Source organism: Pelophylax lessonae, assembly GCF_965119305.1.
Source record: "Pelophylax lessonae genome assembly, chromosome: 13".
Lineage (NCBI taxonomy): Eukaryota > Metazoa > Chordata > Amphibia > Anura > Ranidae > Pelophylax > Pelophylax lessonae.
This window is the reverse complement of record NC_138780.1, coordinates 160,476,088-160,498,640: the sequence shown is the minus strand read 5'-3', so window position 1 is coordinate 160,498,640 and position 22,553 is coordinate 160,476,088. Positions and strand designations below refer to the sequence as shown.

The 22,553-nt window shown below is 40.5% G+C and overlaps 1 protein-coding gene across 1 annotated transcript in view; it reads right to left on the bottom strand.

Annotated features, from left to right (window-relative positions):
• Positions 1–4,401: 4,401 nt before the first annotated feature.
• LOC309543136 (uncharacterized protein) overlaps positions 4,402–22,553 on the bottom strand; it is a gene marked incomplete at its 3' end in the record, with an annotated part of 82,132 nt that continues 63,980 nt past the window's right edge. The window contains exons 8-11 of the mRNA XM_082242517.1: positions 21,851–21,952; positions 16,118–16,249; positions 11,113–11,237; positions 4,402–4,582 (exon numbers count right to left, since the gene is read on the bottom strand). Coding sequence (XP_082098643.1) covers positions 4,402–4,582; positions 11,113–11,237; positions 16,118–16,249; positions 21,851–21,952 — 540 coding nt within the window. The remainder of the gene's footprint in view (positions 4,583–11,112; positions 11,238–16,117; positions 16,250–21,850; positions 21,953–22,553) is intronic.

Below are 22,553 nucleotides of genomic sequence, written 5' to 3'. Positions count from 1 at the left end.
AGTGGTGGCCAAATAGAAGGTTTATGCACAGTTGCAAGACTCTGAAGGACTCCAGAGGATGTCCGTGGGACTCCAGAGGCACCAGCAGCTTCAAATATCTGTTTGCTGCTGTAATGGTATTTTAGCAGCTGCTCTCTTGATCCGATGCATGGATCTGGCCGAAATTTTCCTCAATGTGCCTTTATCTGCACAAACCCGTCTGTGCTCTGAATCAGCCACAAATCTCTTAATCGATCGTCAGCGGGGAAGCCGATGCAGTCGGCAGGCGGCTCCGATTTTTACATTTTTTTCATTTTTTGAGAATGTCATAAAGCAGAATGTGAAAAATAGTTTTTTTTTTTTTTCAAAATTGTTGCTCTTTTTTTGTTTATAGTGCAAAAAATAAAATTCGCACAGGTGATCGAATACCACCAAAAGAAAGCTCTATTTGTGGGGAAAAAGTTCTGTCAATTATATTTGGGTACAGCGTCGCACGACCGCGCAATTGTCCGTTAAAGTAACGCAGTGCCGAATCGCAAAATAGGGCCTGGTCATTAAGGGGCAAATCCTTCCGGTCTTAAAGTGGTTAAGGAGGGGTGGGCTCTCTCTAGGCTCACCTGCCCTCTGCCTATCCATTATAATGCATGTGCTTTCACTGTGGAGGCTCTCAAAATTTTGAGATAGGTTTACATAAGACTTGAAGTGGCTCTGCAGCTTACGCATGTATTTGCAAATCTGTGCAAACTAAACCCCTGTTTTTACCGCATACTGTTAGACAGGATAACTCGGTTGGTTGCAGGCTGGTTGGTAGGTTGAGCTGGGAATTTTCTTTGGCTTTGTTTAACTTATTATAGGCTGTAGGTAACGTGACGTTTAATTCCACTTTAATATAAGACAGTGATTTAGTAGATTTGAGAGTGCTGTTATTATCCCTTTTATATTTTCTTTTTGATTTTATATAGCATGCAAAAATTCCTTATCTGTTAAAATTCTTTCTGGATTGGCAACAATAGGAATTATGTTATAACTGACAAAATACTGAATGTGTGCTAATCAATGCTCCCTTTGGTAGACTTAAAGAGACCCTGTCACTAGCTTAAAGTGACACTAAACGATATCCACAAGCTGCCATACATAGTAGAGTTTTGAAAAAATGTTAATACAAACGTTTGTACAAAAAGTCTCAGTACATTCCATGACTTCACAAATGTCAGTTGAAAGTACTTCAAAATTTAATTTGCTTTAACTTTCTATTTTGGAATAAATTGACTTTCCTGAAAGAAAAACACATACACTTTTAGAAATTTGTTTTCATTCAAGAATTTTTTTTTCGTTCTGCTCCTTCAACTTTTCTTGAACTTCAATTAAAAAGGACCATTGATTTGACCCCCACTAATGATTAGAAAAACAAACAATCTTGAAACTAAAAGTTCAAAGCAGAAATGACACTTGAATGACAGCTGTGCGTCTGCTGGGGCTGCTGACATTACATACAAGATGGTGGCGCCCAGCAGCAGTTTCATGGCTTTTGGATATCTACAAGGGAGGCTTTAACTTCAAAGGTTTTATATTATTTAAATTCTGCTTAGTTACTCAGGTATCATAAAATTGTGACAGTGGGACACCTGCCTTTACATGCACATGGATCCTTTAATGGCATCCCAGCCTCAATCCATAGGGTTCAATATTGAGCTGGCCCACCCTTTGCAGCAATAATAGCTTCAACTCTTCTGGGAAGGCTGTCCACAAGGTTTAGGAGTGTGTCTATGGGAATATTTGACCATTCTTCTGGGAGTGCATTTGTGAGTTCAGGCACTGCCTCACAGTCTGCGTTCTAATTCATCCCAAAGGTGTTCTGTTGGGTTGAGATCAGAGCAGGCAAGTCAAGTTCCTCCAACCCAAACTTGCTCATCCATGTTCTTATGGACCTTGCTTTGTGCAGTGGTGCGCATTTATGTTGGACTAGGAAGGGACCATCCCCAAACTGTTCCCACAAAGTTGGGAGCATGAAATTGTCCAAAATGTCGAGCCTTTAACTGTATAGCTGGGCAAAATGTAAAACATTAAAAATAATTTCAGTACATCATTCCAATTCCCTGTCCCTGTGAGCTCAGGCCATCATAAACCCATACTTCATTCTGTTGGCCTGCTCTCGTAGTACTGCTGTCCAGGTGTAAGGACTACCTACCCCAGGGACATTGTGAACTGGTCAGAAGACTGCAGGAGAAAGGGTATTTGATATATTTGTGGCTGTTGGGGGGGGGGGGGGTTATGGGGATGAAGCAGGGTGAAGAGTGGAGCTGGGATTTATATGGAGTGCCCCCTAGTGGTTAATCAATAAATCTCTAAGTTTAATATAATAACAAAAACATGACCAATTTCAAGTGGTTTTCATTACACCAAAGAAAACCAATCAAGCCCTTCCATTGTTTTCTTTAATCAAACCATTGTTCATTTATTTGCAGCTGCTCCAAGGAACAGAAGAACAATTTGCACTAAAGAAAATATAAAAACTCTTTATACTCATCAGTGACCTGCTTTGAGGGCCCATTTTCATCTTTTAGTACATTAAAGGATAAATTCATCTTTGGGAACTTACATATTCTATCTATTTTTAGGGTGGAGCATGTAACATGTTCCCACTCCTGCAGCTGCTGCTCGCTTTGCTGCCTTTAGTGACAGCAAGCTGGGGATCTTCTTTCCCTGCTCGCTGTCACTATAAAAAGAAAACATGGTCGTGTGGGGCTCCGCCCATCCTGGGCACTTCATTGAGAACTACAAGCTGACAGCCACAATTGAACTACAATGACCTGGGAGTCTTAGTAGAAGATAGGCTAAGCGATAGCATGCAATGTCAAGCTGCAGCTGCCAAAGCCGACAGAATATTAGCATGCATAAGGGAGGGTATATATTCCAGAGATAAAACTATAATCCTACCACTTTATAAAACTCTGGTCTGACCACATCTGTAATATTCTGTCCAGTTCTGGTCTCCAAACCTCAGAAAGGATGTGCTGTAACTGGAAAGAATCTAAAGAAGGGCAACTAAGCTAATTAGGGGATTGGAGGACCTAAATTATGAGGAGCGTTTACAAGCACTGGATTTATTCTCCCTAGAGAAGAGACGCCTGATAGGGGACATGATAGCGATTTACAAATACCTCAACGGTGATCTCAGCATAGAAAAAAAACGATTCAGTCGCAAGGAGTGTAAGAGGACACAAGGCCATACAATGCGATTAGAGGAGAAGCGATTTAACCTTAGGCTACGTACGTGGTATTTTACAGTAAGGGCTATAAGAGTGTGGAACTCTCTTCCACAATTGGTGGTAAGTGCGGGGAGTATGGCCACTTTTAAAAGACTCTTGGACATACATCTCCAAGAACAAAACATTCAGGAGTATGGGAAATTATTAAATCGACACACACCGACACAGGTTGAACTGGATGGAATGTTGTCTTTTTTCAACCTCAACTACTATGTAACTATCTAACTATATAACTACCATGGGGCTGTTGAGCACTCTAGGTATAACTTTGAATCTTTCTGTCAGTGCGTATCTGCCAGCCTGTACAAGGTACGAGCAGACAGATACACTGACAGGTCTGCAGGAATCTTGCATGACACCTGTGAATCTGCTGACTGTGGGTACAATGCTTTATAGGCTCCAAGTACAAAAAATAATAAATGCACATTTTTTACCTGCAAAAAAGATGTGAATTTATTTATTTATTTATTTTTTTAAAAGGTGAACTTATCCTTTGAAATAAAGTGATATTAAAGTTTATTTTCTTAAATAACAAACATTTTATACTTACCTGCACTGTGCAATGGGGCTCGGCTCTGACTCCCTGACGATGATTAAGAACAGCAGGAGCCACTTTCGTGCACAACACTGGTTCGCGATCGGGCTTAGGTAGGTATTGCAGGGGAGCCTTCAGCCTCTGGCCTTCAGGACCACTTTAACACATGCTGCATTGAAGTAGACTCATTCATTTGAATGGGCTGCCAGTGCCCCCAAAACACACAAAAAAAGGACAAGCACCATTTCTCCATTGTAGTGCACCACAACGCACAACAGTGAATTGGGATGTGTTGCAATGCATGTGAATCTGAGATGTTATTAACTTAGCACTGCAACTCATTAGCACATGTACGGTGATTGCAGTAACTTGTGTGCTACTGCAATACTACACAATGGACAAGTGTGAATGGGCCCTAAAGGATTGGTCAGCACTATAAAATAAACTCCACAACAGTAACATCAAATTTTAAAATATTTTTTATAAAAAATATTTATTTATTTCAGAAACACTTTCAGTAGTAATCTCATCATGACCTAAAATGTCAAAGACATCCATTTAACTGACTTTAAAACATATGTACAAATAATATTGAATAGGACAGAATTTTGAAAGGTCCTATGCACAGCAGCATAGTAAATATTTCAAATGAAAACCTTCTGTGTTTACATCCTCAAAAAACTTCACCCTGTTTTCACCAAAATGAATCTTCCTGTTTTCAATATAATATAAAAGGTTCTTTTTTTCTTCCTGTTTGATACCACCTTTAATTTTCAAAATGGCCATCAAGTGTTCTTTCCTGTAACGATAAAACAAGGGACCATAGAATGGTTTTGTATTTATTTTCTTTATTATAATCAGTGCTAATAAATACATGTTCAATACCGTTGTTATGAAGTAATTGAGAAATATATTGCATATTAATATTATGCAGTCTCATTGTATTTCAGCAGGTGGAGCTCAAGACTCTTTTCTAACATGTTTGATGGAGACCCATTTATCAAAGCATCTAATTTGCACTAGATCCAGAGGGGGGTTTGGGAATTCTTGGCCTGACCTTTGACTACACACACCCAACTAACCTTTTAATAATGGGGATAGATTTCTGTGAAATGAAGAAAGTGTGCCTCCCTGATTAGTGGGCATGATCAAGTGATTTCTATAGGACATGATTTATTGTGACAAACCTTTTCCTTTTTGCCAGTATCAGGTCGCTCAGAACTACAAAGGAAGTCGGTACTGAAAAACTTCAATCCGTCAGATGTTGTAATGGCAGGTCTGAATGTGAAGAAGGTAGCTATATAGTGTGCAGCATGTTCTGCTTTGATGCCTAAATGGTGAAGTGTCTCAACCAAAGGAAACCAGCTCAGCACATACTAGTAGTAAGAGAAATGGCACTTGTCCACTGCAAGTACCGGCTAGTACCGGCTCGGCTCTACTTGGCCCTGCTTGGCCCGGTTTGCTTTTCCACTGCGGTACCGCATGGTATAGTGTCGGAACGGTTCGGTACGGTACGGTATAGGTTTGCTTTTCCACTAAAGTAGTACTAAAGTTAAGTGGGTGGGATAACAACGGGGTGGGTGTGATTCTCTGACCAATCAGTGGCTAGTAGTGACTGCATGCAAAGGATTGTGGGATATGGTACCAGTTTGGTACCTGTTGGAACCACAATCGAGTAGGTACTGTTTTTTCAGAGCCGTACCGTACCGTTCGGTTCCATGCAGTGGAAAAGCAAACCTATACCGTACCGTACCGAACCGTTCCGACCCTATACCATGCGGTACTGCAGTGGAAAAGCACAAAAGCGTGCCGAGCCGGTACGGTTCTATGCAGTGGAAAAGCGCCAAAAGTTACTACCTTTTGTAGGTTTTACCCACCTGTTGTCATAGAACTAAGTAAAAGCCTCAAATATAGTGTAGGAAGAGTTGAAGAGAGGGAGATATGGGGTTTTTAAGAGAGGAGAAGAAGATGAAGGTGTAGTGTGGACCATGGGCGTCTGCAGAACTTTTTTTCAGGGGGGGAGGGGCATCATTTTAAGGTCACCTATGCTCCGCCTCTTTCCGACAATGTCCTTAAGGCGACGTCATTTATTTTTAAAGCGTTTGTTAACCTAAACAAAGAAAAAATATTGATCCTGTTCCCTTAAAGCATGTTATACAGCACAGTGCTTTTGCTGTGTAATTTGGCCCCTTCTATCACCTAAAATACCTGGCTGATCCTGCCTGGCGATACCCTCCCCTCTGTAATCTGACCACGGTATACCATGGCTGCTGTGCCCTGACACCGTGGTCAGTCTCCGTGATCTGCATCCCTCCTGTTCTCCTCCGTCCTCTTTCCCCCCTCCCTGCCTGCCTGCTCCTTTGTAATTACCCGCCTCCTCCCCTCCTGCTGCTGTCCTTTCATTTAAAGTTTCATATCCGGTCTACAGTCAATTTAATAATCCTCTGTGCCCCTGTGTCTGTGTTTTTTAAAAATAAGACGTTCTTTACCAGTTTTCAGAGCGCCGATTGCGGCTCACGTGACCCGCCGCCTCTCCTCCTTTCGGCCCTCCTCCTCCTCCCCTCCTGACTGACGTCAGCGGGGAATCCTCAGCCCCGCCCCGCCCACTGCAGGCAGCTTTTAGATGGAGAGGAGAGGAAGCCAACTGTTTTTTTAACAGTTGGCTTCCTTTGACCTCAATGACTTTTGGATTCAGCACCCAAACTTTAGTAATGATCCCTGAACCTGCCTCGAACTGGACCCAGGTATGTTCTGCTCATCAACAACATCAATTGTCTCCTGTGCATAAGTGTGAAAGCCATGTTGGGTAGAAGTACTATTCCACTGCATACAGTAGATATGTATATATATATATACATATACACACACACACACATACATACACATACATATATATATATATACACACATACACACACATATATATACATACATACAGTATCTCACAAAAGTCAGTACACCCCTCACATTTTTAAAATATTTTATTATATCTTTTCATGTGAAAACACTGAAGAAATGACACTTTGCTACAATGTAATGTAGTGAGTGTACAGCTTGTATAACAGTGTAAATTTGCTGTCCCCTCAAAATAACTCAACACACAGCCAATAATGTCTAAACCACAGACAACAAAAGTGGAAATGTTTAAATTGGGTCCAAAGTGTCAATATTTTGTGTGGCCACCAATATTTTCCAGCACTGTCTTAACCCTATTGGGCATGGAGTTCACCAGAGCTTCACAGGTTGCCACTGGAGTCCTCTTCCATGATGACATCACAGGGCTGGTGGATGTTAGAGACCTTGCGCTCCTCCACCTTCAATTTGAGGATGCCCCACAGATGCTCAATAGGTCTGGAGACATGCTTGGCCATCCATCCACTTTACCCTCAGCTTCTTTAGCAAGGCAGTGGTCATTTTGGAGTTGTGTTTGGGGTCGTTATGTTGGATTACTGCCCTGCGGACCAGTCTCCGAAGGGAGGGTTCATGCTCTGCTTCAGTATGTCACAGTACATGTTGGTATTCATAGTTCCCTCAATAAACTGTAGCTCCCCAGTGCCGGACCATGACACTTCCCCCACCATGCTTGACTGTAGGCAAGAAACACTTGTGTTTGTACTCCTCACTTGGTTGCCACCACACACGCTTGACACCATCTGAACCAAATAAGTTTATCTTGGTCTCATCAGACCACAGGACATGGTTCCAGTAATCCATGTCCTTAGTCTGCTTGTCTTCAGCAAACTGTTTGCGGGATTTCTCGTGGATCATCTTTAGAAGAGGCTTCCTTCTGGGAAGACAGCCATGCAGACCAATTTGATGCAGTGTGCGGCGTATGGTCTCAGCACGGGCAGGCTGACACCCCCCACCCCTTCAACCTCTGGCAGCACTCATACGTCTATTTCCCAAAGACAATCTCTGGATATGATGCTGAGCACATGCACTAAACTTCTTTGGTCAATCATGGCGAGGCCTGTTCTGAGTGGAACCTGTCCTGTTTAACCGCTGTATGGTCTTGGCCACCGTGCTGCAGCTCAGTTTCAGGGTCTTGGCAACCTTCTTATAGTCTAGACCATCTTTATGTAGAGCAACAATTCTTTTTTTCAGATCCTCAGGGAGTTCTTTGTCAGGAGGTGCCAATTTGAACTACCTGTGACCAGTATGAGAGAAGGAAAGCGATAACACCAAATTTAACACACCTGCTCCCCATTCACACGTGAGACCTTGTAACATTAATGAGTCACATGAACCTGGGGAGGGAAAATGGCGAATTGGGCCCAATTCGGACATGTTCACTTAGGGATGTATTCACTTTTGTTACCAGCGGTTTAGACATTAATGGCTGTGTGTTGAGTTATTTTGAGGGGGAAAGCAAATTTACACTGTCATACAAGCTATACACTCACTACTTTACATTGTAGCAAAGTGTAATTTCTTCAGTATTGTCCCACGAAAAGATTTAATTTTTATATATATTTACAAAAATGTGAGGGGTGTACTCACTTTTGTGAGATACTGTATAATCCCCTGAAGCCTTGCTGCCCCCTAGGACCAGGGATGTCCTATGACCACTGAAACAACAAATAAACAAAAGAGGGCATGCAGGCCTAGAGCATTATTCTACAAATTTTAATACAAATATATGGTAAAAAAAAGAACTACTCAGAAACATATGAGTTAAAAATGCTTATCAAGTCCCATGTCCATTGTTTAGTATTCCATACTAAACAGTCACCACAACGGACTCTCTTTGGCTTTGAATAAGAGGACTTGACTCTCAAAACCAGTAAGCCTTTGGACACTTTTGAGAGCCTCCCACAGCACTGGGGATCCATGGGTTGTCTTGTCTGCATCCTTTTATATGCCCATGCTTGTCATGCATTTGTAAGTAGACTATGTTTTACATTTCAGATTAAAATGGTTACGTTGGTAATGCACTAGGTTGGTACCCCCATATTTTGTTGTTGTTTCTAGTGTCTATAAGGATGCCCATAGTACTGCGAGGGCAGCAAGACCTTTTGGCACCACACGCATTAGTCGGCAAACAGAAAAGCGACACACCCTAAGCACCACAACTGAGCCCCGGAGATTGTTTCTATTTAATAAGGGGGGCCCTCAATTGGGTCCCTGCAGGCTGACGAGTGCCAGTTTGGCTCTGAGGAAGAAGAAACTCCTTTAAAACGCATCAGCCTGCAGGGACCCCGGTAGACATGTTCAGAACGAAAAAATTTGTTTTGTTTCATTTCGATTTGACATTTACATATATTTGTTTATTTAAATATGTTTAATTTGTTTTCAGAATTAGTTTCCTTTATTCAAATTCGAATCGAATCAAATTCCATTCAAATCGAATTCTGTTCGAAATCAAATGTATTTTTTTCAAATTTGAATTTTAGAAGATGATTATATTCTTTATATTCCATTCTATTCTATTGTTTTTTTACTATTCTTTTCTTTTATTTTCTATTTAATTCTTTTATATTCTATTCTATTTTATTCTATTCTATTCAAATTCAAATTTATTGTAATTGAAATTTGAATTTCAGGAGAACTGTTACATTGTTATATTCTTTTTTTTCTGTTCTTTTCTATTGTTTTTTTTTTCTATTTTATTATGTTCTATTTATTTCCCTATTATTTAATTTTTTATTCTATTTGATATTGAATTTATTCTATTCGAATTTAAGAAGATGGTTATATTCTTTCTATTTTGTTCTATTCTATGTTTTATTATGTTTCTTTATATTCTATTCTATTTTATTCTGTTCTTTTTTTTCTATTCTGGTTTTTTTCTATTGTATTCAAAACCAAATTTATTCTATTTGAAATTAGAATTTCAGAAGATGATTATATTTTTTCTATTTCATTCCCTTTTATTCTTTTTTATTATATTCTATTCTTTTTTTCTATTCTATTGTATTCAACAATTACATTTATTCTATTTGAAATTTGAATTTCAAAAGATGGTTATATTCTTTCTATTTTATTGTATACTATTTTATTCTATTCTATTCTCTTCTATGTTTTTTTCTATTTCTTTATTTTCTATTCTATTTTATTCTGTTCTTTTATTTTCTATTCTATTTTGTTTTGTCTTTCTCTATTCTTGTATTTTCTATTCTATTTTTTCTATTCATTTTTTTCTTTTCTTTTAATTTGTATTCTGTTCTGTTTTACTCTATTATATATATATAGTCTATTCTATTCTTTTCTATTATATTCCTTGATTTTCTGTTCTATTTTATTCTCTTTGGAAATTCAAATTCGATTTGAAAATGATTCAAATTCGATTTACATCAGAAATTTTGTTTCAATATTTCGGATTTGTTTAAATTTGTTACTATTGTAACTGTAATACTATTGTATTGTAACAAAAAGCGAGTCAGAATTTAAATTCGGAACAAAATGAACCACACATGTCTAGACCCCGGTGAGGTTCCCCCTATGTTGTGGTGAATCAGTATTAGTATTCAGTTTGGAATACTAAGCCATGAATGTGTGGCTTAATGAGCGTTGAACATCCCACGAATGTCCCTAAACTGTCAGCCCGCTATATGTGCGGTAATACTGTATGCACTGTAGCTTTGGCTGCATATAGTATACTACGCTGAGCCAATCACAGCGAGCAATGTTTTCTATTAATAAATACAAAGCCTGCTCAGATTGGCTGAGTGAGAGAGGTGGGCTGATGATGTTACAACCTCTGACCCAGCCAATTCAAGAAGGCTTTGTATTCATTAATAGAATACATCGCTCGCTGTGATTGGCTCAGCGTGGTGTACTGTAAGTAGTCAAAGCTATGGTGCATACAGTATTACCGCACATCCGGTGGGCTGACAGATTAGTGGGTGTAAAGAAAACGGCTGCTAGACAAGACCCCATCATGGCTCCACCAACAAGAAGAAGTAAATAAGAAGCATTTTGAAGGTTTTTAGGCACCGGTAAATCATCACCATTTAAATTAAAATGATTTCAATCAAATTGGATATTTTTAAATGGTGTTTTCTCGGAAGGGGGGTAGTCTTATACTGCGAGTATAGCCCAAAATCTGTTTTAACTGGGAAATTAGGGGGTCGTCTTTTATGCCCAGTCGCCTCATACGCCGGCATATATGGTAGTTCTTTTTTAACAAAAATTTTTATTAAAATTTGTGGGATAATGCAATAGGCCTGTCCACCCTCTTATGTTCTGCTCATCACTAGGATAAACTGAGAAGTCTAAACATGATCTTGGTTCTATATATTTAAAGTTTCAATGATATTTGACCAGAATGGATAAACGAAAAATAGAAACCAGATTATATAACACAAAAAATTCTATCCAATAATTCACCTTAGGTCTTGGTGTTCATTGAGAAAGTATACAGTTGTTGTTCGCAGGGATTCAAAGCACTTGGCGGTCAGCATTTGCTCCATATATTTCAGTGGATCTTCTCCCAACTGGTCTTTATCGGAAACCTTTACATGAAAAGCAAATCAGTGTGAATTTATATTATTTTATATCTCAGACAGAGAAATATATGTGCTACCATTGCTGATCTAATTCAGAAAATGCTAGCCAACTGGCTGTTATTTACACAATCTGCTTTACATACCTTCTGAGTCACCTGTAAGTATGCAGTTTAGGAAGTCAAAGAAAATGTATTATAAAGTTATTATCTGCCAACATGTTCCAGTTCAAAGTATTCAAGCCAGAGGTTATGTATGACAGCCAGTTATCTAGCATTTTCAAAAGAAGTCAGTATTCGTACCCTCCATGTTTTTCTCTCCTGACAGAATTGCTTCACAAAATAGACAGGTTTTCTTGCTGTCTGTGTTTCTATTGCAGAGAATTGCCCTCACTTCCTGCTTGGATAGGAAGTACAGTAATAGAAATCTATTCAGTGGGAACATGGACTAAAATCAAAATGTATTTTTAGTAGAGGGAGGAAGGGTTAGAATTTCTAACATTGTTATTTTGCTGCCTGTGTCATAAAGCTGATTCCAAGGGAAATGTCAAAGTTGATATATTTAGGAAGCAAGGAAAATGGGATTTTAACAGTGCAAAAAGACTTCAAAATTAAAAGATATAACAAAATTTTATGAAAAACATCTCTGATCAAAAATGACATGTATTAAAAACATGACACAGTATTCATACAGTTGATATATGTATGCAATGACTCCAGCTCTACATGTTTCGCCAACCAATGGCTTCTTCAGGAGACTTTAATGAGTCCAGCATACAAACTAGCTGTGTAAAATCGTATCTTGCATGTTGAAATAATGAATTAGGAGGAGACATCAAAAAACTGCAGGGGGGAGTATGGAGTCCATACATAGGTCATAAATGACTGGTCTGCACCAAAAAGGGGGGAGAGAAGAAACCAAAAGGAGGACCAGCTAGGAGACTGCCAAAAGGTATATAAGTCAAATCACTCCCAGAATTTAATCTTTAGTGAATGACTTCAAGCCCATAGGTGACTTTAAGGCAGGTATCTTTTTACCTCAGGTACATCCCACATGGACGAAAATATATTTAAAAGAAATAAGAAATTTTTTAAAAAATTCATTTTTTTCCCCCAAATATATTGGAAATATATTTGAAATGCTACAATTTTGGCCATATTCAATATATTTCTAAAAAATTTTCCCTAAATGTATTGGAAATATATTTTTCTTCCATATGGGATGTTTCGGCGGTGAGCGGTCTCTCTTGAACAATTAGTTACAGAATTTAGTTATTTATTAGTAATTAGTAATTAGTTAGTTCTCCTTTTGTTTTTTTCTCTCCCTCTTTTTCGGTGCAGACCAGTCATTTATGACCTATGTATGGACTCCATACTCCCCCCTGCAGTTTGCTGATGTCTCCTCCTAAAATCATTCTTTCAACATGCAAGATATGATTTTACACAGTTAGCAAGTTTGTATGCTGGACTCATTAATGTCTCCTGAAAAAGCCATTGGTTGGCGAAACATGTAGAGCTAGAGTCATTGTATACAAACATCAACCGTATGAGTACTGTGTCATGTTTTTTATTCATGTAATTTTTATTCAGAGATGTTTTCAATAAAATTTTGTTATATCTTTTAATTTTGAAGTCTTTTTGCACCGTTAAAATCCCATTTTCCTTGCTTCCTAAATATATCAATTTCAAATCAAGGGATGTGGTGCATCTACTTACTAGACACCTGGCAGACATAATTTTTGAAATGTCAAAGTTACCCTTGCAGTGGAATTCCCTCCTGCTCTGCAAAGGTTGCATGCTCAGTTTTGCCTATGGGGTTCGGTTGCCGGGAGCTAGCACTCTCCTTTTCTCTCCAATGCTCCCAGTTGTGGGCGGCATCCTCATTTACAATACAAGACTGCTGGTCCTGCATTGTATGTATTTTCCGAGTGTGATCAAGGGAGCAGGAAAAGGAAGAAGCTTCGGAGGACTAGTCATATAGAGAGTAGGGAGCCTACAGGAGACAAGGATAAGATCAGTAAATGCTTTTTAATCGTACCCAAGACAAAAGACCGAAAAATGGTCCCCTGCAGGTTCGTGCCATAATGTGCTAGCATGCAGTGCATACTAGCACATTATGAGACTTGCCTTTCAAGCAGAGCCCTTCAGTGCTATGCTGTCACCACTCCCAATGCTTCCATCTTTGCCTAATTTGCCTTTTTAAATTCCTGCTCTCTGACTGTTTTAATGACTGGGCCATGATGATGTCACTCCCACACATGCAGATGGGAGTCACCATCGTGGCACAGCGATCTATGCAATCATGGCATACTGAATGTGCCCTAAATGCAGAGCGTACTGCGCATGTACCAGTGACATCATCTGGTGAAGCCGATGTGAATATTTACTAAACTCCACAAATGTAGGCAGCCTCCAAGTACCTACAGGTAACACCTTTTTTAAGCTTACCAGTAGGGCAAAGTTTAAAATTAGAGTTTAAAGAGGTGTTCCAGCTGGGGGAAAAATAATTAAAAGTCAGCAGATATAAATACTGTAGCTGCTGACTTTTAATGTATAGACACTTACCTGTCCAGAGACCCTGCGATCAGCACCCCAGCCAATTTTCGTATAGGCTGCGGGGTGCTGCCGCCGGCATTCATTCTAAGGGAAACCGGCAATGAAGCCTTTCGGCTTCACAGCGGTTCCCTACTGTCCCGGATTTCGAGGGACTGTCTCTGATTTGGAACAAGATCCCTCTGTCCCTCTTTCCTCCTCATTTGTCCTACTTTTGGTCTGATCTATATAGTTGTATATAAAATGCACTATTTATCTTTCAAAAGTGTGTCCCAGTGCTAAACCTTTCACCCAACTTCTAAATTGCTGAATTTGTACATTTCCGAAGCCAGTGTAAAGGAATAGTAGCGGGGAAAAAAAAGCACTTGTGGGTTTAACTATGTTTTTTTTTTTGTATAATTCTGCTTTCAGGGGGTCGTGGCAGGGAGTGTGTCCTATGACTACATAATTTTGTTAATAGGTGTCCCTCGTTCCCATCCTAAAAAGTTGGGAGCTATGCAAAAGTGAGTACACCCCTCACATTTTTGTAAATATTTTATTATATCTTTTTATGTGACAACACTGAAGAAATTACACTTTGCTACAATGTCATGTTGAACTTCCAGTGATCAGGATGAGAGGTTGAGAGCGATAACACCAAATTTAACACACCTGCTCCCCATTCACACCTGAGACATTGTAATTAGTTACAGGAAGGAAAATGGCTAATTGGGCCCAATTTGGACTTTTTTTCTTTACTTAGGGGTGTACTCACTTTTGTTGCCAGCGGTTTAGACATTATTGTTGGATTATTCTGAGGGGACAGCAAATTTACACTGTTATACAAGCTGTACACTCACTACTTTACATTGTAGCAAAGTGTCATTTCTTCAGTGTTGTCACATGAAAATGTATAATAAAATATTTACAAAAAAGTTGAGGGGTGTACTCACTTTTGTGAGATACTGTATATAATGTTTGGGGGTTCTAATTCGTTTTCTAGCAAACAAATTCTGTTTTTTACATGTAGGAGAGGAATGCCACAATTGGCCTAGACTGTAAGGGGACAAGCTGACGGTAGGAGAGAGCTTACCTGACCAGGCTGTTGCTGGTCTTTTATTGTCCAGTCATAAGCTGGGAGAATTGAGACGACCATGCTGTGTTGCTTAACAGCAGCAGAGAACGGTGAGGCTGACTATGCTATATGGTAGGGCTGTGTAAATCACAGGAGTGGATGGATACAAATTCAAATCCTTTGCAAGATAAGTCAGGTACTATACATGTACATGTAGTTTTCAATTACAGTGACTGAAGCAGGCTAAATATAACTCAAAGACATTGAGAAACTGGTAGTTGTTATTTTTTCTAATTTGGTTAAAAAAAAAAAAGAAAATGGGCTACTCAGTCAAAAATGCTCTGGCCTATTTTTTGTCCCAGGCAGGGCCTGCTGGGGGAAACAAACAGTTTTAGCTATTTTAGCAAAGGCCCATTACAGGCAAGGACTTGCACTCCCTTTGATACAGTAGGACAAATGGAGTGAACAGCAAACACACTTTCTTCTGCCTTCCTGTGGCCACTGATCCCAGTTTCACTTGCTTGCAGAATGCTAGCCCACCTGGCTGCCACCAGCTACACCTGGCCGCTTTCCTCCCCAGTCCTCCTGACTGGCTCTCTTCCCCAGTCTTGCCTGACTGACCCATACACATAGAGATTCCCCAGGGCAAGGTTGGATGAAGAATTGGCACACTGCTGTCCTCAAGAGAGATCTTCTGCAAATGACCAATAACAGTCTCTCCCCTTGTCTGTCCCTGCACCATACTGATCTACTCACTGTCTCTCCTTGCTCTCTTTCTCTTCCTCCCCAGCTTGAATCCCTCCAACTGCCTACTGTGATGGGATCCTTCCATGCCAGCCTCCTGAGCTCCAGCCCAAGGTAAAATCCATCCCTGGTGAGGCTTCCTCAGTACTGCTTCTCTATCTTCCACCTGCCACCCCTGCTGACATTGCCCAAATCTATTTATAAGCTATCTCAGTCCCCTGCCAGGGTCCTCATCCCTGGGGATTAGCTGAGGGTGCATACATATTAAAGGCAGCCCCTCCTAACCTTCACCCACTAGTTCTAGAACATTCTCTATTGTTCTAGAAATAGGGATTGGGGGGGGGGGGGGGGGGTGGGTGTCACCGGAGAACTGCCAGGATGAGTTATCCAGCCCTGAACTCTTGTAAACCTGGCCCAATTACAGCCTCACTAGTTAATATGAGTCAGAGTATCATTTCCCTACTCTCACTACTAGTAGCATACACTAGAGGGTGCTCCACAATGAATAGCTATTGCAGAATCTACCTATACACACTTACCAACTGAGTGAAGAACTCCTTCAGTTTCCCACTTCCTTGTACAAATGCTTCTACTTTATTTTTGCTTTTGTTTTTGAGAAATGACTCGATGTAAAGGACTGTGATTCTGTGCTGAATAACCGTGTTGAATTCCTGTTTGGGTAGAAGCAGAACAAAACACATATTTATGTATCATATTTATTTTATTTAAAAGAGATGTATGGGTATTTATTTATTTTTTTAATTCATACTTACCTAGGTGGATGCAGCATTGGTCCGATGCTTCATCTGTCCCCCAGCGCCTCTAACACTGAAAACTGAGCGATCAAACACCGCCGATCACTCGGTTCTCACAGCTCCCCGAGCAGAGAGTTGCTGACTTTCAGTCAGCAGCTCTCTGCTCTGCCCCCCTTCTCGCTCACTGGAGCGCTGAGCTGTGGAGGGGGCGGGAGCGGCCGGCTCTGGCTCTCAGCGACCTGCCTAGCATGTGGACGGATCCCGACTCTATGGTCGTGATGGCACCCGAACTTGGACTGGCTCTGTGACATCAGCAGATAGCGGACTTCAGCCAGAAAAACAGGTTACAGGAGTGCAAAACAAAATGCACAAGCTTTGGCTGTACTTCTCCTTTAAGTCCCGGTTCACACTGGTGCGATGCGGGAAACCCTGCTTCTCAGTGCTGGTTCCTACATTACACCTGAATCGCACACTGGTTCACACTGACATCTGTGAACCGCTGACTGTGTCGGTTCGCAGATCGCAGTGCGAACTGTCAAATGGTGCAGGAATTGGATCACATAGGCGTGAACAACCATGCAAACCGGTTCTAGTGCAGACCAAAAAAAGGGTCCTGCAGCATTTTGGTGCAAATGCAATGCGATTTCATCCATACAATTTGTATGGCTGAATTCGCATGGCACAGACATCGCATGTGATCTGCACAGCAATGTGGTGCAAATCACATGCGATGTCTGTGATTGCACAAGTGTGAACCCAGTCTGAATGTTGTCATAATTGTAGTACATTATTTATTTTATATTCTTCCTTGTTTATAAAATGCATGTAGCACTGCCCTCTTGAGGACTGCCAGATTTCACATTTTCGGGTCCCCCTGAGCTACCATTAGCAACCTTGATATGCACAGTCTCTCACTTCTTCTCCTCGGCTCGCTTAAATAACCAGTCCAGGGGTATGTGGTTGTTTTTGTGCTTTATTAAAAATTAGGGATGGGAGAAGGGAATAGTGGGATACTCCAAATTAACTATTCATAATGTTGGAGGACCTCTATGTTTAGATACAGCCAGTTTGTTAAATCACCCCGCCACTGAGGTGAATCCAGTTTTGAGTTTCTTTCTTAAGACGACTTGATGAACTATATGTTATCTTCAGGACACTCACCTTAGTATCCTCTCTCTGTTGACTGCCGACACCCGTCAACTGACTATCCTACTCCTGGGGTGGCCCCCCTCAGGTCAGGCCCCTTGACACAAGCCCCTATACTCACGATACTGTTTTTACAGGGTCTTCAGTGTCTCCCCTCCAGTAAGCTCTCCTGGACATCTTGGTTCAGCTCCGTTCCTCTGGCCCTCAGGACGACCTCCTGTGACCACATGCCTCTGCTACAGAGGAGGAGGCAGCCGCCCCCTTCCCTCCGGGACTTTGCTCTCCAGCCGATGTCCCCACAGCACATGTGCTCCTGGCTTTTATACAGTATCCCAGAATGCACTGAGGCAACCTGCCATTGCCAATCACCAAGACTGTATCAAAGCCTATGCATTCATTTGTCAGGTTTTCTCCCACTGTCCAACATGCCTCCCTATTGGACCAGTGTGAAATACTCTCTAGACACAATGAATTGCATACTGAGCACAATGAGCAGACCTCACTAACAGATCCTGCTCTCTGGTAAGCAAAGAGCAATATAGATTTGCCTCCAGCCCCTCTATTAAGTAGACAGAGCCAAAACCATACTCTCTCACTAGCACCTACCTAGGAGGGTGCTACATGTATATATACAGTATTAGGTTTTTCAAGAAGACATTGTGGGCAATAAGATAACCACACTAAGGATGGTGGTTTATGAACAAAATTAAATTCCTGGTATTCTCTTTAAAAAAAATTAAACTCAATCTTTCCATTTTTCACATATCAATGTCTTAGTAGTACATTGATAACCATATTAGATACGGGGCCAGGTTTCCTCTGGTGGTATACTCAAGAACCAGGCCCATTTATCCAGAATTTAATGGAGGATCTGAGCCCTTCTCTTCTCTTAAGAAATAAAACCACGATAATCCATGCTTCTCAGATGGCTTTTCCAATAAATGCATACAATCCAGATGGATCTTTCACAAAAATGAATTTCTTAGAACAAAATTAAAGAAACTCAAGCTGTGCATATTGTAAAAAAAATTAACTCTGAAATACCATACTTCTGCTTAAGTATGGGAAATGGTAACAGGAGACCATCAAGATTTAACACATCCTGCAGGTTAACTGTTCCCACTTCTCTACCAACATGAAAAACTCAGGTTTTACTTCCCAAAGTAAAAAACAATGACAAAGTCAATAACATAATTAGAGTAAAAAAATCTGGCAATTTTAATCATTTCCCCACCTCTCTCAATGCTTATGCATATTAAAAATAACTTGTCCAGAAAGGAGCATGCAAAAGGCCCACAGTTTTACTGTATGAGACTCAATATTTATATCAATATACAACGTATTAACCCAATCCATAAAGTAACGTAACAAACAGGCCAAATGATATACAGTAAGTGATTATTCAGAACATTAACACCTATTGAAAACTTAGGCCTTGTAATCCCTACAAAGCAATTCGAGGTGTAGTGTCCCATTGGGCTACTGTTGTTTAAATCTAGTTTTGGGCCTCCTTGTAATCAGGGAGAACAGCAATTGTTTAGGAAGGTCTGGTCTGGGCTCTGATGGTGTGGACATGGTTACTTCCCCCTGTATCCTGGGGGACCCTGAGACATAATGGGTGGAAGAACACAAATCCCAGCCTCCATATTAATGCCTCTTCAGGCAAGCCTTGGTCAGAGATGTGAATGACCAGCAGAGAGCTGAGGGGGTTATAAATAGGCTGAAACCAAGTGCAGAGGTCTCTTGTTCCTGGTGGAGTAAGACCCATTCTGAAGGCTGTTGCATCCCTGTTAAATCCACCTGCAGCTGCAAGAATCTTTTATGGGGTCCTGGCCCTGGCTGGAGGACCTCCTATGGGGTCCTGTTTGGCTGGAGGATCTCTATTCTCTTGAAGCTTTTGCAGAAAGTTTCCTAAGGACCCGGGATACAGGAAGTTGGTACAAAAACTGACCGATACTGCAAGTAGCTACACAGTATACATGACAATGAGTACGAGTTTTCTAGACTTAGGGACTTCTCTTTTGGGAGATATACTTTATTACCAGAACACTCAGGACTGTGTTCCTGTTGAGGAGTCCCAGTTTAGTACCACGTTGTCTACACTTCAAAGGGGGTGCCTTTACCCTGAAATAGTAGTTCAACGTTAGTGTCCTCTACTGCAAGTCTGAAGTTCATTGAAGTATGCCTAGCTCACCTTCACCCTATCCCAGTTCATAACCAAAAAAAAAAAACAAACACAAAAAGACATGCATAGCCTGTTCCCTGACTCAAATGATTGGGAGATTCCATGCACCTGGCTGCTATGTGCCGATCAGGGAATGGAACCTGGGATCAAACAGCATGACCAGTTACGGTTCTGTGTTACATAGACCTTACCTCGCCATATAAAAGAAGTAAAGGCTGAATTTAATCTATCAATATCTCTATGTCTTAACAATAAAAGAATCATCTGGAGAGGATATAGCAACTGTGACGGACTCCGGACACCCCGACTGGGTATCTCCGCTAAGAAGCTGCTTCCTAAGCTCTGGAACACGAGATCTGTCGAGATCCCTGAATCTGGCTATAGTTACCCCAAGAACTCGACAGTACAAGTTTTGGAGTCAACCAGAATGAACTGTTTATTAAAACACAGGCACAAAGAGATATACACTGTGGGACAATCCCCCCTCCCCCTTAGCAGCCAATCCACATGCACATATACATCCCATAAAGTGTTGATCTTAAGGCAGGCAGTTTATGACTCCCCAATATTAGTTTCTGGAACAAAGAACAAGATTCCAAAGAATGAACCAAAGGTTCTAAGGCTAGAATAAATAACAAGAGAGGCAGGGGGCAACCCTGACACAGAGCTTTATAAAGTTTGAACTAAGTAGGCAAAGATCCCCATAAATATATTTTGGCAGAAGGATTAGTGTACATAGTTTTAAAAAAAAAAAACCATAAAATTGGCCCTAAAATCCCATACTGTGCAGCACATGCCAAAGCCATTACCGATTTACGTCATCAATTCGCGTCCAATGCCAACAATGCCAAAGAACCTGAAGAAGGATTCCCTAGGTGTAGACTATTGAAAACGATCAATTTTCTATCATTTGTAGCAGCAGACCTACCCATTTCAAAGCCTGTCTGGCATTGTGAGATCAATTTTGGAAGCAATGTAGCCAACCTCTTTGCCATTAATCTTAATAGTATTTTCACATCCTGATTTAGAAAAGATATATGCCTAAACGAACTGGTTTCTATAGCACCTTTACCTTTCTTAGGTATTAAATGAAGTAGGCAAAGATCCCTATAAATACATTTTGATAGGATTAGTTAAATCCATAGTAATTAGGTAATTCCATATGGTACAACACACACCGTAGCCATTGCCAACTTACGTTATCAAAGACCTTCTCCACATTCAATGCCAACAATGCCATAGAACATGAAGAAGGACTCCTCCGGTGTAGACTATCCAAAACTATCAATAATTTTCTAACATTTGTAGCAGCAGACCCACCCATTACTGAACAAAGCCTGTCTGACATGGTGAGAACAATTCTTGAAGCAATGTTGCCAACCTCTTTGCCAGCATTTTTACACCCTGATTTAACAAAGAGATACGCCTGAAGCCCTGAGCGAACTGGTCTCTATAGCATCTTTACCTTATTTAGATATTAAAAGAATATACCTCTAGGATATGGCCTGTAGTAGGATAGGTTTTATTGACAAGAATTTAGTTAAACAAGTTACTCAAGGGGATAATTAAATTCTCCTTTAATATTTTTTAAAATTCTACATTGAAGCTGTCTGGACTAGGGATTTTTTTTTAAAAGGAGAATTTCCTATCATTTGGGATATTTCTTCTACTGTAATCCCCACATTTAAAAAATCCTGTCAGTTTCTGACAGTTGAGAGCTCAGTTTGGTCTAAAAAGGCCGGGCTCTTTGGATTGGGAAAAGCAACAGTATATGCATTTTATTATTTTGTATGGTTCAAAAATGTCAATGTATTGCTCTGTTTGATTGTATCTGACCATGTTCATCTTTAAGGAGGGTGGTATAGAACCCCTGTCTTTTTCCTCTCACTAGATTTGCCAACAAAAGACCAGATTTATTTCCAAGTCTAAAAAAATAAGCTAATTTTCAAGATCTAATATAAGCATACTGAGCAAGCCAATCATCATATATCTGCTTTGCATGAATGCAGTTTATTCTATGTGCTTCAGTTGGACATTGTTTAAACAGATCAATTCATACATGCCTCCATATATCTAGTAATAGTCTGAGAGGTAGCATACACTAACAATAACATTTTTTTACCAAAGGACCATCTTTTTGGCCTGCCAGTATAACATGGGTTGTTTTTGCTATTTAAAAAGCTCACCTTGTTATTTTCCATGTCCTGTTTTCCTAATGCATTCCGAAACTCCTTGAGAACATTTTCATATTCAAGTTTGTTTTTCTTAAAGTAATTTTTGAAGGCACTCTAAAAACAAAGACTGAACACAGTAAAGGCCAGCTTTAGGCAGCAATTATTAATAACATAGACATAACATGATCAGCCCCCAATATAGTCGGCTATTGCAAATTACACATGCATGCCCAGCACTGGCATTGGCGCCAAACAGCCTATATAAGCTGGATTGTGACATGAACAGATTGCTGAGTGGTCTTCAGCTAGTCCCTGGTTTACTTGTGCCCTTACTTGCTATAATTATCTTCCTGTGCATGACTTGACCTGCCTCTGACCTGTCTATGGATTCTTGCCTACCTGTTGTGATCTTGGCTTGTACCCTGACTCTTACATTCCTGTACCTCGCTGCCTGGCTGTGAACTGACCCCGGTTTGTATCTTGCCTCTACCTGATGTTCGTGTACCTTGCTGCCTGGTTGATGACCTTTTAGTGTGTCCTAGCTTCACTCCTGTTCCCTGCTTAAGTGTCACCCTGTACTGGTCTTTGGTCCATGTCTGGTGATCCATGATCATCAGGATCCTGCAACCAACAGCTGGTGGTCCTCTCACCTCCTGCCACTACTACCAGGGGTGTTGGACAAGAGGTGCAAAAGAAGGCCCCTCTTCAGCTTAAT